Consider the following 19,406-nt stretch of genomic DNA (forward strand, 5'->3'; position numbering starts at 1 on the left):
TAAAAAATAAATAAATAAATAAAAATAAAAGGCCTCCCCCTCCCTATATGCCAACAAAGCATTCTTTCAAAATTATTCACTGTACCCATAACATTTCCAGGATCCTGTCTTAGTTTGAGGGCAAAAGAGGGGAAAAGGAAGACTTGAAAGCTTATTAAACCAAAAAGATTATCAAAAGTATATGCCAGGCATGATGGCACATACCTGTAAACCCAACACTCTGGGAGGCTAAGGTAGGAGAATCACAAATTTGAATCCTTCCTGGGTAACTTAGTGAGAATCTGTCTCAAAATCAAAAATAAAAAGGGATAGGGATATAGCCTAGGACAAAGGCCTGAATTCAATCCCTAGTATTGAGGGGTGAGGGTGGAGTGGCTTAAAAGAAGTGGATGACTAGGGGTGAAAAATTTCCATTTTGAGAAATTATACTGGTTTTATTCATACAACTGACTATACTACCCAGGTTTCAGCAACACATGACTATCGATTTGTAGGGAAGTAAACGGTTTCATGTAAGTTCTACTACAAACAAACTAGATTTTGAAGACTAAAATTATTTTCCCCAAATAAAATAGCCTAGTTTTTGTCATGGCATATATTTATTTTCTGTTTAAATAAGGACATTTTTAACGGAGTTTGACAAAGTTTGACAAAAGTCAAGCAGATCTGAGATTCCAGACCAGCTATCTGGACCATGTAAATCACACATGTCCCCGAAGCTGAGGGGACACAGTATTAACAACTCATTTTCTTTCTCCTCTTCTGGATTAGCATCTCCATTCTACCTGAAATGAAACCAGGTCACCCATATTTTACATTTTTCCCTAAATTAGTAAGTGATGATTTAGCTCTGTAAAATAAGACTCAGGGGAAAAGCACTGATGAACAGATTTTTTCATCTTCAAAACACCCCTTTCATCTCATGGATTCAAGACCAGACCCAAGGGCTGACACAGGTTGCTAGTAAGTAAGGCAACTTCTGACCTGAGTTACAGACAAATCCTCTGCTCCAAGACTACAGCTTGCAGCAAAGGCCCAGAGTCAAAGGCTTGGGCCTTACCATTCCATCATTAAGTATGTATAAGACTTTGACCAAGTCAGTTTTCTTCTCATATGATAACATAATGCAGCTGCCTCACATATTTCTTAAGATTATGATTAATAAAATGGCTTCTCATAAAGGGACTTTTCAAGTAAAAATTGCAAAAGGAATAACCACTTTCAGTGTTTGAAATTTCACAGCTATGAGTGCCCTATTGGTTAAACATGTTATAATGCCTTGTTATTACACATATATAGAAGCATATACAATGCTTCATTATTAAGAGCATTAGCTGGGCATGGAGGTACATGGCTTAATCTCAGCACTCAGGAGACTGAGGCAGGAGGATTGCCATCAGTTCAAGCCCAGCCTGGACTGCAAGTGAGTTCAAGGCCAGTACATAGAGGGACCCTGTCTCAAAGAAAAGAAAAATAAAAGAGTATTAAACTAGGTACTAACAATGAACTCTGTGACTGCTTCCTTTGGTAGGAGAACAGCACAGTTTGTCAATCTTTAAGCGGACCATTAGGACAGTCACTGCCCTAAAACTCACTCAACACCTAGGCAGTGTGAGGCTGCCACACACCACCCAGGTCTCTTCTGGGATCTTCTATAAACACAGGTCAGCAAACTATAGGCTGTGAGCCAAATCTGGCTCTCTGCCTGCTTTTATAAATAAAGTTTTATTGGAACTGTCATACCTGTTCCAATTTATGTGTAATCTACTACGGCTGCTTTCCTGCTACAACAGACTTCAGTAGCTGTAACGGACACTATCTGGCTCTCAAAAGGTTAAAATATTTACTACCTGGCCATTTGTCAGAGAAAAAGTGTTTTAATTTGCTGACCCCTAATCTATGCTATTAACCAATATTCTACATACTTACAAGAAGACTGCCTACAACAAATTCTCTTCTGGACTTTCAACATCATGGTGTAGTATTATATTTCAGTTATACTGTAATAGAATGAATTTTATCCTGCCTTATTCAGCATGCAATTACAGATATATACATAATGCTCTCTAAGTATCCCCATGTGACACTACAGAAATCGACTTCACACAGCTGAGGTGTGAGGTATTCACAGCATGACATTTATTTTCAAGACAATCCTTATTACATCCTTCTTCCCTGAAATGTTCTATTTACCTTGAAAATAAAAAGCATTCACTTTCTTAAACGTTTCTTTAAGATATGAAAACATAAGTATTGAGAGAGCCAAATGATACTTTTATTCCAGCTCTCACTGTACAGATGAGGGAATTGAGAACAAAAAGCATTTCTCTAATAGCTAGAATATCCCTTTCTAGCTCTTCCTTTTTTTTTTTTTTTTTTTTTTTTTAAGGGCAGGTCTTTCTGTTAAAAGAAGATCTCTACAGATAAAGTATCTGGTTAACCTTATACACACAGAGTACCAGACCAACAATATCATGAAGGTATTACTTGCACTTTATGTATTAATTAGGTAAACCCCCATAACCATGCTGTTTTTGTCATAAGTGTAATTCTCACTCAGTAGAAATTGTTAAATGCGAAATCTGGGCTTAGCCAATTCTCTTTCATTAATGTCAAATCTACACATCTAATTTAATGCAATAACATGTTAAGAAGTTAGAAAATTAAAAAGCTCACACACTACTGAGTTAAAAGGAAAACACACAAACACGAATCCAATTTTTACCTCCATCTGCAAAGCTTCTGCCAATCCCCTTATGGCAAACTTGGATGAAGAGTAGGCCGTGTATCCAAATAACCCCAACTGTCCCGCCTGGGAGGACACAAACACAATCCTGCCCACCCGGCGCTCCATCATGGTGGTGATTACTGCTCTGCTGGGGTATACACTGCCCAGGTAATTGATGTTCATTAATTTCTGCAGAGAACAAAGAAACCACATGAGGTTGGAACAAGGTCAAAAGCTTAAAGGCTCACTCAATGAGAATTCTGTCTGCTTTTCAAATTTAAATTCTTCAAAGAAGTCCCAGTGATTAGAGTACTCAACAGATTTGTTGAATGAATGAAGAGTAAATGAGGCCACATATAATACAGCAGGATGCTCAAAGCCTACCACTTGCAGCCTATTTCAATCCAGTCTTAAATTCTCACTATGACAGCAGTAGTATCTGTGCTGAAAACTACTCAAAATTAGTTTTCTCCCTATAAAAAGAGTACTGCATGTTGCCAGTAATCCTTTTGAAAGACAGTTTTAGGAAAGAGTTTCCAAAATATTTCCAGCCCTTTGGTTCTAAGCTTTGGCTCTGCCATATGCTACCTATTCAATGATGAATCAGAAAGTCAGACACTACTCATTTTTTCACCTGAAAACCAAGATAATCATGGAATGACCTCAGGATATTACTGTAAGAAGCAAAAGAGAAAGTACACGGTAAGTGCTAGCATACCACACAAAGCACTCAGTACATTTGAGTCTTATACCTTGGTGCCTTGGTTCATGAACTTATTTGTTTCACGATTCTGGAAAAGATGGCAATGTTCATGTTCTGGCCTTTGCTGTTCTTGTTACCCAATGCAGAATTTGCAAACAAAAACAAAATTTTGCCCCAATTTCTGTTTGTGAACCAAATTAATCACAAACAAAAGTGTTCATGAACCAAAGGACCACTGTATTATTGTAAGACCTTACACAGGCACTAATAATATATGTTCTCAACCTACCAACTCTTAAAAAACATTAAAACCTTAAGTTTTTGAACATGAGACTCTAAGAATGCCTGCATTTAAGTGTTTCTACATTAAAAGTCTCATAAAAATATTAGCTCTATCATAATGTAAAATCTCAACACTCTAATTGGAGATCTAAGTCCATTATATGTTAAATCCATATAAAATAAGTAACTTTTGAAAATGATGACCAAGAACACCAGGAGTGACACAGAAAACTATTTACATTTGGAGGTTTTAAAAAGAGGGCAGGTGAAATTTAGACTGTGAGTGTAACTATTTTAACTATTAAATAAAAGCCCACATATACAAGTACAGAATTCACGAAATATAGAAAATTGTGATTGTTTAAGATGTTGGTGGATACGTCTGACCCCCAGTTGCCCTCAGCTGCCTGAGTTCTTGGGGTGGACATTCCCAGCCACCTGAGCCCCAAAAAGCAATACTTCCACATCCTGCTGCCTCCCCACCTGCGCTACTAGGCCATGGCACACACTGCACAACAAAACACCAGCAACTACAACAACTGCTGCTCAGTGAGTCTCACTTCACCCATCCTATGCTCTCCCATCCCACAAACCTTATCCATAAAAACCCAGCTTAACAAGCTACTCATATTCTCCCTTAGAGTTACTCCAAAAGGTCTCACTCAAAACCCCTAAATTGTGGCTGGCTTTGTTCTTTTACTGGGTCATCACTGTTTAGCTAACGTTAGTATTCCCACTTTTTCCCAAAATATATTTTAATATCCTTATATAGTTTTGATGAGAAAAATGTGAAAAAGGAAAGTTTCTGAAGATGGCACACTGTCTATCTCAGCTCTGGTCAAGACCCCATTAAAGCTCAGTGAAGAAGTTTTTTTGAAAGGGATAAACACACAAGAATAAAGAAAACAGAAATGAAAATAACAGCAACAACATTCTGTAAGTTGAAAAACAGAATGACATGATACTTAGCTTGGTAGAACACAGAAAATTGAATGCTAAGTGAGACCAAGGAAATTAAAAAGCAAGATTATACCACAAAGGGTTCAAACAGCACCAAGCATCTGGGGTGGCAGGGTTAGGGGTGGGAGGCACAGTACTGAAAGACAGGAGTTTGCACTACAAGTCTGTGTACACGGCAGTCAGGCAGAGACAGCCTAATGTCCATCCACAATGACTAGATAAACACCATGTGGGATTATCCACACAATTAGAGTGGTACTAACCTATGAAAAGGAATGGTACTGATCCATGGAACAACAGGAACGAACATCAAAGGGCACATATCAGATGATGCCATTTATTGGTAATACCCAAAGATTTGGGACACAGAACAGTGGTGGTCAGGGGCTACAATAGCAGTCCCAGGACAGAATGGGGAGCAACTGCTTAATACGTGTAGACTTTCCTTTTGGAGTGATGAAAATGCTTTGGAACGAGATAGAAGTGGTACTTACACAACACTGTCAATGTGCTAATGCCTCTGAACTGTCCCTTTAAAATTGCTATTTCTTCTGGGTGTGGTGGCACGTGCTTATAATCCCAGCACTCAGAGTACTGGTGCAGGAGGATTACCAGCTTGGGCACCTTTGTAACACCCTGTCTCAAAATAAACAACAAACAAAAAGGACAGAAATAAAAACAAAATGGCTAATTTTCCATAAATTTTACCTTGATCTAAGAAAAAATGATGTAGAACAATGACCAAAACCAAACCAAAACAAAAAACCAAAGCAGTCATTTCCTAAAGGCCTTTCCTTTCTTTACAAAGTAGATATGGGTCCCTCTCCAGTCTGGCAGTTCTGTTCTGAAGATCAGTCTAGGTAAAGCAAAAAAAGGTTTAACGAGAAACGGCCTAGACACTGAACATGGAGATTCCAACTCTCTTTGCCAATCTCACTCTTCTGACACTGCCATCAGGCACATGTTTTCTAGGCAGGAGGCAAGAACTTCTCTCCAGGTCTTTTGGTCAACCTAAGAGAAAAGAACTACAGATACTGACACTGAGATATCCCCCAAAATATGTCCCCAACTGTCACCTTATAGACAGCCCATAACCAAACAGCTCTACCCACTGCAAAGAATGCCACCAGCTCTTTAGTGCCTCGCTCTTAAAGTACAAATATAACCACGGCTTGCCATACATCAAGCAAAGCCTCTAACCTAAAACACAGAGGTGCCAGCCTCAAAAGCAGAGACAATAAGAGGACAAAAGAAAATTTAAATAACACTCAGTACCTACAGGCTTCAGAGGGACACATCTAAGAAACCTAAGAAACTAAGAAAGTAAGAAAACTAAGAAACCACGCAAACCACTTAGAAAGGAAAATGAACTTCCCCAGGCTTTGCGATTTACTAAGTCTCAAAGTCCTCAACATAAACTCTCAGGCATGGCTAAGATTTATTACAGGGCAAAGATATGAACAAGATCAGTAAAAGGAAAAGACAACATGGGGCAGAGTCCAGAAGAAGCCAGGTATAAGTTTCCAGGATCCATTTCCCAGTGGAGGTATGTGGGTCCTCCAGCAATGAGCTGAACAACACACGCTTCACATTTTCCCTTGCCATTGATACCTACAAACATACACCTGGTATTATACACCTAAGTTTCTTCTATTTTTCTTTACAACATCCACCTCCACTGAACATTCACTGCGTTGCCTTGGAACTGCCACGAGACATACAGTGTAACACAATCCCCACTCCTGCTGCCCAGATCCACACACCCTACTTTCTGGGGTCCCACCCTCTGAACTCTGCATTTATTTATCTCAGCCATGCAAACTACTCATTTCTCAACCCACTCTTTGCTCCTTGTTCAGTCAAGTTGAACCTGAAGATGCTCATTCCACATCATCTTACACATGCACACACAAACTTTACACCACATACACATGCACACCTAGTCCCTCTTTCCCTACCTCCCAAATCTTTTGCTTTATCACTTCATTCATAGACTTGCACAACTATTTCCCCAAACTGATTCTTTACACAGCTGCTCATACAATCTTTCAATCTCCTTTCCATTCCTTCCAGATGAAGGCATACAAGTCTAGACAACTCTATTCTGCTGAGTTGATAAAGAAGCCTTAAGACACTCACATCCCACCACTCTGCTTTTATCTACACCTTGACTCTCCTGCTCTCCTTCAGTAAATCCCAGAATTTACAGTGCTTTCCCATGGCCTAATAGAAGACAGTACTGCAATACTGGGTCAGAGGTCTCCTTTTCTACAAAAGGGGAACATGATTCAAATTCAGAAACAAGCATTCAAAACCCATTACCTTCATAAAGGCCTAACAGAACAGTAACAGATGGATGGGCTGAGGTACTGCCAACTATAAAACATTTTGCACTTAAAAAAGATTTCAGGTCTAATGTCCATTTCGTTGGTGTTGAAGTAAATTACTAAGAGGTTCATTCCTTGGTAAAAATCTTTAAAATGTAAGATGCATAGTCTTATCATGATTAAGAATTCTATAAAGGATGTTCTTCAACTTTTTTGATCTCTCACTGTTAATAATACCAATCCACTCCACATGTAATGGATCATGTAATCTCAGCTACTCAGGAAGCTGAGGGACAAAGATCGCAAATTTGAGACCAGCTTTGCCAATTTAATGAGATCTTGGCTCAAAATGATTTTTTAAAAGGGCTGGGGATTTAGCTCAGTGGTAGAGTACTTATCTAGCATGCCTGATGAAAAAAAAATATATATTAAAAAAATAATACTGATACTTGACATGAACATCCAACTTCTCTTGGTTTACAAAGTGCAGTCCCAAAGAGGAGGGCTCAGTGATTGCTGTAGTAATCAGTACCACTTGAATTGTTTTGTTTTTCATTTTACAGATGAGGTTCACAGATACATGTGCTGACAGTTGGATGGTTGTGGCCCTGGGAACAAAGACTAGTCAACCTTCCTCTTGTCTTCTCAAGCTTCTGTGAACACCCAAATACATTCATCTATCTCATTCTTAAAGGCTTTACTCAAATATTGTTCTACTTTTCGTACACAGGCTAGCCCAATGAGCAAACATTTTTACTTACTTCAAAAGTACTAACTTCAAGATCTTCAAATTTTCCTGCCAGTGCCAGCCCTGCACAGTTGACGAGCATGTCCACTGGACCCAGTTTCTCCTGTGCCTAGAAAAATGGATCAGAGCAGGTACTAGAAGACAGAAGAAACTGAGCAGTAAATCCAGGTTGATAAAATAAAACTTACAAACCACAAAACCTATAGAGAACATTGATCAATTCTAAGCCACAAGGCAAAATGATAAGAACAAATCAAGTCAAATGTATTAAGCCCAATCAGTCCAATCTCTTACTTGTTTTATGACATTCTCTACTTGGTTATAGTCTTCAGATACATCAACTGAGATACAAAGCACTACCTGTTAAAAAGAAAAGAAATATGATCTGAATATGTTGAAACTATTTTTTTTTAAATTAAAAACAATTCTTTCCACTAAAGAAGGCCACTTTTTTTTTTCAATACTGAGAGTCAAACCTAGGGGCTCTACCCTGACCTACTTCCTCAGCTCAATTTTTTATTATTGCCCAGTCTGGCCTAGACCTTCTGATCCTCCTACCTCGGCCTCCCACCTTGCTGGGATTACAGGAATGTATGATCACACTCTACTAAGGAGGTAAATTTTGAATGCAAAGATTGCAGTGATTGAAATCTGCTGATAATGCAGTTGATAAGAGGCACATCCACAAGAAATAATATACACTGTAAGAGGCTGAGTCCAAGGCAGCGTGGAGTAGGTGGTAGAAAGAACAAGCAGGTATTTGAGAAGCCTGGGGCTATGACTGGGTCTCCCAAAGGCCCAAGTACAAAAGGCTTGGTTCCCAGCCTGGTAGAACCTTTAGGAGGTAGTCCTTGTAAAAGGAAGTAGATCCTTTGGGAGTGAGCCCCTGAAAGTAGTATCAGGCCCCAGCCCCTTCCTACCTCTTCCTTTGCTTCTCAATCACCATGACAGAGCAGCTTTGTTCCACCATGTGTTCCCCATTCTGATGTGCTGCCTCACCACAGGCCCAAAAGCAACAGGGCCAAGGGCCATGGACTAAAGTCTCAGGAAACCAGGAGCCCAAATAAACCTTTCCTCCTAACAAGTTGGTACCTCAGATGTTTTATCACAGTGATGAAAAACCAACCATCAGACCTGGGCCCCAAACCCGTGTCCTCACTCACTAGCTGAGCAGAACCTAAGAAGGGTGCAGTGGCCACCCCTATAAATAAGGGTGTCAGAAAGCCTGGGATTATCAACATTCTTCCTAGCTCTAAAAAGCCACAATAAATTGCTGAATAAAAATAAGCCAAGTGTGGTGGTGCAAGCCCATAGCTCCAGCTACTTAAGAAACTGAGGCAGGAAGACTGCTTGCACCCAGGAGTTTATAGCCAGCCTGGGCAACACAGAATCCATTACTGACACAGAGAGGGGGGAGGGGAGGAGGAGCGGGGGGGGGGCGAAGAAAAGACAAAAAGAGAGGCAAGGAGAGAAAGAAAGGTTCACTGCTTTAGGATTTGATACAAAAGATGGAAATGGGAAATTTTACTTAATGCAAAAAGGAATCCTAGTCAAGGTATTTAAATTTCTAAGAAAAGGAAACAGTCTCTTTCATAAACATAACCCATAACATTCTAGACTAGAAGGCTTGCTCTGGGCTATAAGATATCCACACTGGATTTTATTCCAACAGCATTACATGAAAACATTTTTTAAATGGGGTAGGAATTACAGAGATAATTATAAAATAAGTCCTTTCATGCTTTTCACAAAGTATTAGATTGCTAACACTAAATAAATATTATATAAAAGAAGTAAAACTAAAAAAAAGAAAACAAAAACATTAAAAAATCACTGGGACAGCAATCTCCCACGGCACTGCTCCCCTCAGGGGGTGGCAACAAGCCCAGGCTGGGCAGAAGTATCAAGTTCACCCCAGCCGCCCAAGCCCTGATCCTAGACCTGTTCTTGCTGTATGGACCACAAACATTCCACATAACCTAAATCCTTGGGCAGATGAATAGTGCTGGCCTCCAAGCACAAGTACACAAGCTCCACAATTTTATACCATTTTTTCCATCTATCACAAATTGCATGAATATGGGAAAAATGCAGTGATTTGCAGAGCTGGGGTTCTTCTGCTGTCTGGGGTCTGCAGAAACGTGGGTAGAACCACAGGCCACAGTCTAGAGAAATATGTGTGCAAGCGGATGTGGACAAGGAATTTTGCAGCACAGATTGCAGAAGCAAAACAAAAAAAAAAAGGGTGGAGCTGGGCGTGGTGGTACACACCAATCATCTCAGCACTCGGGAGGCTGAGGCAGGAGGATCCAGGATCATTGCTACAAAGTGAGCTCAAGATCAGCCTGAACTACATAGCAAGATCCTCTCTCAAAAAGACCAAAAAAAAAAAAAAAAAAAAAAAGGAAAGAGTGGGAATATCTCAACAGGAAATTATTAAACAAACTCTGAAGTAAATGAGGCAGATTTTTTTTACTGACATGGAGAGATCTCCAATATACCTGAGGGGAGGCAAATATTTAAAATCTACCAGAAAGGCAAAAATTAAAAGTCTGCTAGTAAAGTGTTGACAAAGATGTGGTGCAACATAAGCCACTATCAGTCCAGAGGGTATAACACGGGGCTGGAGAGGTTGAAACCCATGTCCACACACACTACAACTCAGCAATGCCGTTTCTATGTAAGTACCATTCTTGTACATGTTCACAGAGACACAGTGAAAAACTTCTGAAGTAAAAAGTAAAACCTGAAACTAACAACAAAAAACCCTGGATACAACTTGAATATCCACCAACAGTAGAACTGATGAACAAAAGGTAGTTGAGACATAAAACTGAGTTCTATGTAACAGACAGTTAAATGAACTCCTTCCTACTTTATGGAGTGACACACATGAATTTTTAAAATAGGATCAAAGGAAGAAATAGAGTGGCACAAGAATGTACAAAGCATACTACTGGATAAATCTACATAGACAGAAGTAGAGTAGTGCTTGCCTGGGGCTGGAACAAGAATGGGAAGTGACTGCTAATCGAGACAGAGAGATTCCTTTTTCTTTTTTTCATATCAGGAATTGAACTCAGGGCCTTGCACTTGCCAGGCTGTTCCCCAGCCCAGAGATTATTTATAGTGTGACAGAAACATTTTAAAATTAACTGTAGCCAGGCATTATGGCGCACGCCTGTAATCCCAGCACTCGGGAGGCTGAGGCAGGAGGATAGTTTCAAGTTCAAGACCAGCCTGGGCTACAAAGTGAGCTCAAGGCCAGCCTGAACTGCAGAGTGAGACCCTGTCTCAAAAAGACAATCAATCAATCAATCAATCAAATAAACTGTAGTGATGGGTGGTAACTTTGTGACTATAATAAAAAACAATGGATTGCATACTTTAAATAGAGCGGTTGTGCTGGGTATGGTAGTGCACACCTGCATGCCATGCTAGGGAGGCTGAAGCAGGGGGACTGAACATGCACATGCACAAGCACATGCAGACGGAGCAGCTTAGTCAGACTGTCCCAAAATAAATAAAAAAGGACTGGGGGGTAGTTCACTGGTAGAGTGTTTCCCAACATTCATGAAGCTGAGAGTTCAATCCCCAGCACAAGATGAAAGAGAGAGAGACAGAGAGAGAGAGAGAGAAAGACAGAGAGAGAGGGAGGGAAGAGGGGAGGGAAGGGGAGGGAAGGAAAGAGAAGGAAAAGGAAAAGGAAAAGGAAGAAAGAAAACAGGGCAATTATAGGGTATATGAATTACATCTCAATAAAGCTGATTTCAAAAATAATAATGCCATCAAATTCAGAAAGAAACGACTGAAAAAATTACTAGTCATTCACATTTTACCATAGATAGTAAAATTTTAAAGAAGAGCAAAGGATTCAATAAAAAAATCAGGTTTTCAATAAAAAAAGCAAAGCAGGATTCAATAAAAAAATCAGGCTTCAAGGAATGAGAGGCTGGTATGGAACAGCTTCACAAACTTCAAAAACCTTGGCAAATTCAAATTTTTTGGAAAATAAATATGTTAATATAACCCAATATATCAAAACACTCTCATTTTACATGTGTTCATGTTTTTACATGTGTAAAACATATTAAGAAGATATTTTAACATATTTTATACCATAAGAGCCATACTCCCAGTGTGTACTTTTTAAAATGGATTATCTCATTTAACTTTTTAAAATTAAGTGAAATTAAATTATGTAAAATTAAGTTACAATATCATACATATTTAAGGTATACGACCTCATGTTTTGAGGTATATTACACTGTGAAATGATTATTACAATCAAACTAGTTAATGTATCTATCATCTCATATTCTTATAGCAATTCTGAATTTCTTGTATTTAGAAACATAATGGCACAAGTAAAAAAAAAGAAAAATGTGCTCAGCATTCATTCTCAAAGACATTAAAACAGTTAAATGAACACCATTCTATACAATTTATTGATGTATCTATTCATTAATGTATTTTTGAAAATAAAAATGGACAATGAAATGGACAGTTTTGCTGGGGATTTAGCTCAGCGGCAAAGCGCCTGCCTGGCAAGCGCAAGGTCGTGAGTTCGGTTTCCAGTACCAGAGAAAAACCAAAAAAAAAAAAAAAAAAAAAAGAAATGGACAGTTTTGTAACCTAAACTCTACTTCTTTAATTGCAGTGATGGGTGTGTAGTGACAGGTGTTAATCTGTCACTATGTTTCATACTAAACCATATGTTACATGCCATTTTAGTTAACCAAAAAACTCTACAACCACAACAAATTCTTAAAGATCCTTTCCTCTTAAGCACTGTGTAGATTTTATTTAAGTAACTGAAATGAAATCATTTTCTAGCAATAGTTATTTGACTAATGGTTGATGTGTGTGAAACTACACATTTTTGTTAACAGCCTGAATTTCTTGCCATTTCAAACAATTTCATCTTTTAAAAAAATCTAACATGAGGCCAGGCGTGGTGGCACACACCTGTAATCCCAGCACTCGGGAGGCTGAGGCAGGAGGATCATTGCGAGTTCAAGACCAGCCTGGGCTACAAAGTGAGCTCAAGGCGAGCCTGAACTTCACAGCAAGACCCTGTCTCAAAAAGATAAAAAAAAAAAAACAAAAAAACAAAAATAACATGTAATTTAATCAGAAAAACTATATATGATTTCACTGACCTAGGCACAGCTAAAGTAAGCCTTCTTTTCTTTCTATTACAGTGCTCCTTAGTACCGAAAAATCCATCCTGAAGACAGTACTTTACCTGTTTGTCATTAATAGAGTATTTTTCAATTTCTTTCTTGGCCTGAAGCAGCTTCTCCTGAAAGCAACACAAAACAATGAGATTTGGTGATTGTCATATGCCTGTCTGCTTATTTGCTGAAAATGAAAGGAAAAAAAATTATTTATATAAATACTTATTAAATTCTATAAACATACAAACAGCATCCATACAGAGTAGCCATGGGCCACAGTTCATAAAAGAAGTAAAATATATTAAGCTATGAATAAGTGACAGTAAGTTTTTAAATTCATTGCAGAGAAAGATAATAGAAAAAATAAGTGAACCTCAAAGTCCCAATTAACGGTATCAACTATGATGGTCACTCTATCAACTCTAATCAATGCTTTGATAGGATGTTATTTAGCAGTGATATAACAAGAGCAGTCAGACTGCTACACAGTGCTTCACAAAGCTGAAAGCACATGTGATCCCACACAAGTGATTTTGTAAGGTGTCCAGTATTTTCCTCCTCTACTATAAAAGCAAAAAAATTATTTTTTTACATGGGTTGGATAAACCTACACCTGGCTACTTTCAAAAATATTGTTAAGACCAGTAAACCTACCTATATAATTCCCAAATGTAAATTTTATTTTGTTTACTTTCAAGAAAACAGACATCATTTTACAAAATCTTCATCTGCCACAAAAGTAACTAGAGAACTAGAAAAATAACCATAAGAACTAGAGAAGAACAAAAGGGGAGGAGAATTCTGCCAAAGGATATGAGAGATTTCCAAATATGAATGTGTCTATAATAAAATAATATTGTTCTATTAAAAAACCTATATCTATATATCTACATCCATATCTGCCCATATCTATATTTACATCTGGCATCATTTTGCCAAGATTGGGATGAAAACTAATATTAGAAACTAAACAAGTTCTTGGTGCCAGAAGGCTGTTCTGTGCATTGAATTACGTTACGTATAGTAATGTCTGGACCTCAGCGTGACTTCCTGACACCTGTAATTCTGGCTGCTCTTACCTACTCTGTCATGTGTCTTCTGTCAAATACTAGCATTGTTAAAAACATACAAAATGTCATTTTATGAAAGTTATGTTTTTGTCCACGGCTTTACTACCAAGATAAAGTCACTGCTAGAAGAGTCAAGATATATGTAAAAGACAAGTAAACTAACTTTGCTTTTCCTGTTTTTGAGAGAAATTATGGATGTCCAAGACTAATTCTAGGTCCTTACTTAAACATTTTCCCCCTGAGGCTCACCGGGACATGGCCTCTGTTCTCCTGCACACAGCTTACCTAGGGAGTCAATTCCCACACCATAATACCGTTTGGCACTCCTTCTCTCCATCGTTCCTTCCTTCATTTCTTCTTTCAACAGAAGAAAAGCCTGGAGCACTATGCACTCTATGCAACAGCAGGGGACAATAGCCATGGGCATTGCCCCTGGCCCTTATACGGGACAAGAGTACCTCATGACTACTCAAGTGCACACAGTGCCGCTGCTTTGTGCTCTGAAAACAAGTCTGGCAAGAAATACAGATCCAGCCAAAAAGGAAAAACAGACCCTGCATGGACTTTACGCAGAACAATGAGTTTTACTCAACACGTCAGGAGGGACAGGATTCCTCTGTGCTACACAGATTTCGCTACACAGGTATAAGGTATCACAAGCAATTTGCAAAGAATAACTGTAGGCATACACCTACACAGCTCCAGGTATCAGCTCCAGAATAAGAAACACTTTTAGAAAGCAGCTTCAGAATCACTGCTGCCAGCACATCTGGCTTCCCATGGCCAGGTGTATTATTTAACCACCTCTTATCCTCTCCTATCTCAAAAGCTACAATGTCACTGATGGTACTGCCTGATAGATTAATAGCACTAAATACAGACTTCGTAAGGTTATCAACAGAGAATTCCAACAAGAAAGAAATGGTAGTTTAGGAATCACACCCCAAATCAGGGAAGTAAGCAATTTCCAGTACAGGTGCAAACCAAGACATTTAGTCCAGCCTCTTCGAATACAGTTCAGTAAGTACATCAGTAATAACAAACCTAGAAGACTTACCTCATTTCGTGCAACCAGAGTAATAAATGCCCCTTGTTTATAGCACTCAATAGCAATGCACTTTCCAATGCCACTGGAACCTCCTGTAACCTACAAATAAAAATAAGAAAATCTTCTTAGCACTTGCATTTTGTTCTCTGTAGGAAATTTATTTAAAATAATTATGATGGTACTGGGCGTGTAGCTCAGTAGTACAGCATTTGTCTAGCATCCATGAGGCCTTTGGCTCTATCCCCAGAACCCAAAATTAAATTAAATAATTATTATGGGCTCTAAAAATACATCTTTAAGAACTACCTAATAATTGCAACTTCTTCGTAACAAATATAATGCTTGAAATAGGTTACCAGTACATCTAGTGTAGACTGCCTGCAGGGCCTGGTGTTTCGACTGTTTTCAGTACTGAGCTATAAACTGCCCAGCTATAATAATTGTCTAAGCTTACTATAGTAAAAGTGCTCTATAACTCTAGCTTATAAACAATACATTAGTCCTCCTCTGATTCCAAAACCAAATGAATCTTATTTCCTTACTGCACACCTATGCATGATTAGATCTACAACAGACTAAAATAATGGCCACCTGCATATACAGTATCTTATATTTTAAATGACTGCTTACAACAAAAGCACTACATGGTCAGAAGGAAAGTAAAAAAAGTAAAGCTTCTTGCCTTGCACTATCCTATCACTCACATCTACAAATGCTCAGCCATACTCTCTTTCACTTCCACACCCTCTCCAGCCACAGGGGCTTAGTGCATTCTATTTCCCCTGGCAGTAATACTCTCTTCCCTCCTTTCAGCTAGCTGGTACCTATGCGCCCTGCACATCTCACCTCAAACATCACTGCCGCAGGAAAACCTTCACTGTATCTCATGGCCCCACCACAATTCACTATTCAGCATTGCATTCTTTTTTTTTTTACTCAACAGCATGCATGAAATTGAACAGTTCTGCATTTGTTTGTGTGATTATCTGATTCACAACCATCCCTATCACCACCCCACAAACTCCATAAAAATACCAATTCTATTTCCGTTCCCCACTGTATTCCTAGCACTTAGCACAAGAAGAATTCAACATATAAGAAGCCAAATGAGGCATTATCTTTGTAGTCATTTGTCCTTGTACAAACTGTGTAATATTGCAAGGTACTGTATCCTCCTTTAAAAAGAAAGTCATGTTATAGGACTGGGGGTATAGTTCCATGGTAGTGTTTGCCTAACATGTGTGAGGCCCTGCAGGTTAATGCAGACACAGACACACACACACACTACATTATATGTCTTATGTTAAAAAATTAAAAAGCCACAACATTACCTTAAAGATCTATATCAAAACTTAGCCACTTCTCCATAGTCAGACCTCTGGATTACTTTGCATATAAATCATGCTATAAGGAACATCTCTCATCCCATAATTTTTAATATCATCAGCAAATTGCTCCTTTACAAAGGTACATACTGCCACACTACTTACAGCCACTGCTCATTTCTCTTTAGCTTCAACTTGCCACCAACAGTAGATTTCTTTGGTGGATAATTCGCCAATTACCTATGTAAGTTTACTATAAAAGTGCACCTTTTGCCTGGCCTAAGTTGTCTCTGAGGAGGGCTTTGCTATCGGGCTATTTCATGTTTGTTTTGGCTTATTAAAAACTTCAGCAGATATATACACTTCATAGCAACTAGCAGGCCACTTTAAAATGCCCGTACTATGATGTTGGCCCTGCTGCTGAACTGTCCCTCTACCCCACATCACCCACACACTTAAGACTTCCCCACTCTATGCAACTTATAGAGCTCTGTTCAAATGCCTTCTCTTCTATAAAACTTTTGCAGATTCTGTTAAAACTTCTGCCCTTATCTGTCACCATCTACCTTGTGCAGTCACTTACAGGCAAATCTTAGCTCCCTGGCCAGAGTGCTAGGTCTTTAGGGTAAAGTACCAAGTCAGACTGATCTCACATCTAGCACAGTACCTTGCATAAGCAATTGCTAAATACATATTTTCCTACATTAGTTTGCAAAATCTGACACTATTTCCCTGAAAACTCTGATGCCACAAAAATTTGTAAATAAAATTTCCTTACTTATTATCCAGTAAATTAGTGGAAGTTATGAGGTTATTGAGAACATTTATATGCTGTAATGTGCTATGTAGATATTAGTGATAGTTATTATTGTTGTCCTTTATTCCTAAACTGACCATAGGGAAGCTGTATAAATTTATTGCAAAGTGAAAACAAGGTTTAAACCCCATAATTTTTAAGAACTTTCTGTAATAAAAGACTAGCTCTGAATCAGAGTTCTCAGGAAACTATCTTCTAGTCAAGCCAGATAATCTTTAAAAGCTGTCTAAGGATATGGCTAGAGCAATTCTGGGCTTTGTTATTCTGGCTGTTATAAGAATATTAAGCGTTTTCCACAATGGCTGAAAGAAAGGTGTATGTGTATTAAGTTGACAATTGCTAAAATGAACCCTGGTGGAGAACACCAAAGATATCAGTTTGTTTTCCTGTTTTTTTTAATCACTCTTTTACTATTCATTACAAATATAGTTCAAATGTTACTACTATCTCTTCAACCACATCATATAGCTATTATTAAGGGCAACAGGAGTTGGCCTGCTGCCAAGAGACTGCTCCCAGTCATCTAAAAAGGGAGACCTGAAACATGCACCTAGGGTGTGAGATATGCTGCTTCATTGCAGCTGCACACTGCAATGACACAGAGCACACTAGCAAATAAAAATTGTTGCTGAAACTAATTGGTAAACAGTTAAAAGTTGTTCATGTTGCAATACAGGCAGATAGCCTGAAGGATTAGCTTTCTCTTCCCATGCCACTTGCTTTACACCTGACCAATTTCATTACATTTTACTCTTTTTCTTTTTTTCCTTTTTTTTTTGGCAGCGGGGCGGGCGAGGCGGGGGGTCGGGACACAGGATCTCACTGTGTAGTTCAGCCTGGCCTTGAACTATGTAGCCCAGGCTGGCCTCGAACTCCCACTGATCCTCCTGCCTCAGCCTCTGAGCACTGGGGTTAGAGGTGTGCACCACACCTGGTCACTTTACTCTTCTTACATTAAAGAATGGTGACACTAGGTGAATTATTCAGGTCATGCTCTCATTATTTATAGGAGTATATACATTCATTTATAATACTAAGTTAAGATGGTAAAATAAGTAACACTTGGTCTATTCTAACAGATATTGCCTTTGTTATGTTACCTATGGCCTGGAGTTGAGGGAACAAATGGACTGTCAAACTTAATTGAAACGGTTTTGTAATTATTGCATCAAAATGTTCAATAGTTATTTTCATTATTACTTTGCTTCTACTCTTTTTCCCAAGTTACAGTCTGCAAGGACAACTTCTAAAAGAACTCAACTTTTACAAACATGCTTTTAAGGCAGAAGTTTTCATGTGGATTTCTGTCCCTCTCTTTCTTCCCCTCCCTCCTTCTCTCTCTCTGTCTCTGTCTCTGTCTGTCTGTCTCTCTCTCTTATCTATCCCTGACTCATCTGCACCCAATTTCTCACCTTCCACATCAGGACATCAAGAGTTGGAAACAAACAGTTCTACAAAGAAGAAAATGCATCTTCTCATCCATAAACCCTTACCCAGATTTTAAAGTACACTAACACAACCGACCATCCTATCTGTAAGAGTTCAGCAGGAAGGCAAGCGTCCCTGGCCTCCAGCACCAAGGAGATGCATCCTGCCAGCTTAGTAACCACCCCTTCTCACTCACTGCTCCCGGCCCGCGAGCCTCGGGCTCAGGTCTGAGCGGGGACCCGGCCGAGAATACCACTGCCCAGGGCGAAGGGCTGGCGAGGGGAGAATGCCTTCTCCGAAGGTGGAGAAAAGTGCCCACTTGCGGAGCGCACCTGGCTGAATGCCAAACAAACCAGCCACCGGAATCTTCGAGCCCAAGCCCCAGCCTCTGTCGTTTACTCACCCTTCCGACTCCGGGGCGACAGCAAAGGACCACACCGGAGCGCCCGTCAGCAGACCCCTCGGGGACGTCCCTGCACTATCGGCCACGACCGCCACCCTGGCTTCGGAGAGCTTTTCCCCCAGGCGAGCCGCTTCCTGGAACCCTCTGGCAACCGCCCGTCCCCCGCGCAGGCCACCCTCCAGCCCGAGCCCCCCAGCGAACGCTCCCGCCAGCCCCGCACCCCCGGCCGCCGTGCTGCTGGCGAAGTTGCCCGGCCTCTCTGTTGACTCATTCGCTAGACTGAGAACCAAGATACTCACTTCCCAGGGATGCTCCGGGATTAACGAGCAGCGACCGGGTCCCCGCGGCCTCGGACCCGGCTGGCCGGCGCGGTTGGCGCGCCGCTGT

General features: G+C 39.7%; 1 protein-coding gene across 1 annotated transcript in view; it reads right to left on the reverse strand.

Moving 5' to 3' along the window:
* The window catches only part of Kdsr (3-ketodihydrosphingosine reductase), a gene marked incomplete at its 5' end in the record, with an annotated part of 37,353 nt that extends 22,208 nt beyond the window's left edge, over positions 1-15,145 (reverse strand). Inside the window, 5 exon segments of the mRNA XM_013511228.1 lie at positions 2,726-2,917; positions 7,762-7,857; positions 8,043-8,108; positions 12,997-13,053; positions 15,056-15,145. Of these exon segments, the coding sequence (XP_013366682.1) occupies positions 2,726-2,917; positions 7,762-7,857; positions 8,043-8,108; positions 12,997-13,053; positions 15,056-15,145 (501 nt within the window).
* Positions 15,146-19,406: the final 4,261 nt, after the last annotated feature.

The sequence above is a fragment of the Chinchilla lanigera genome, unplaced genomic scaffold, assembly GCF_000276665.1.
Source record: "Chinchilla lanigera isolate Chin_1 unplaced genomic scaffold, ChiLan1.0 scaffold00001, whole genome shotgun sequence".
Taxonomy (NCBI): Eukaryota; Metazoa; Chordata; class Mammalia; order Rodentia; family Chinchillidae; genus Chinchilla; species Chinchilla lanigera.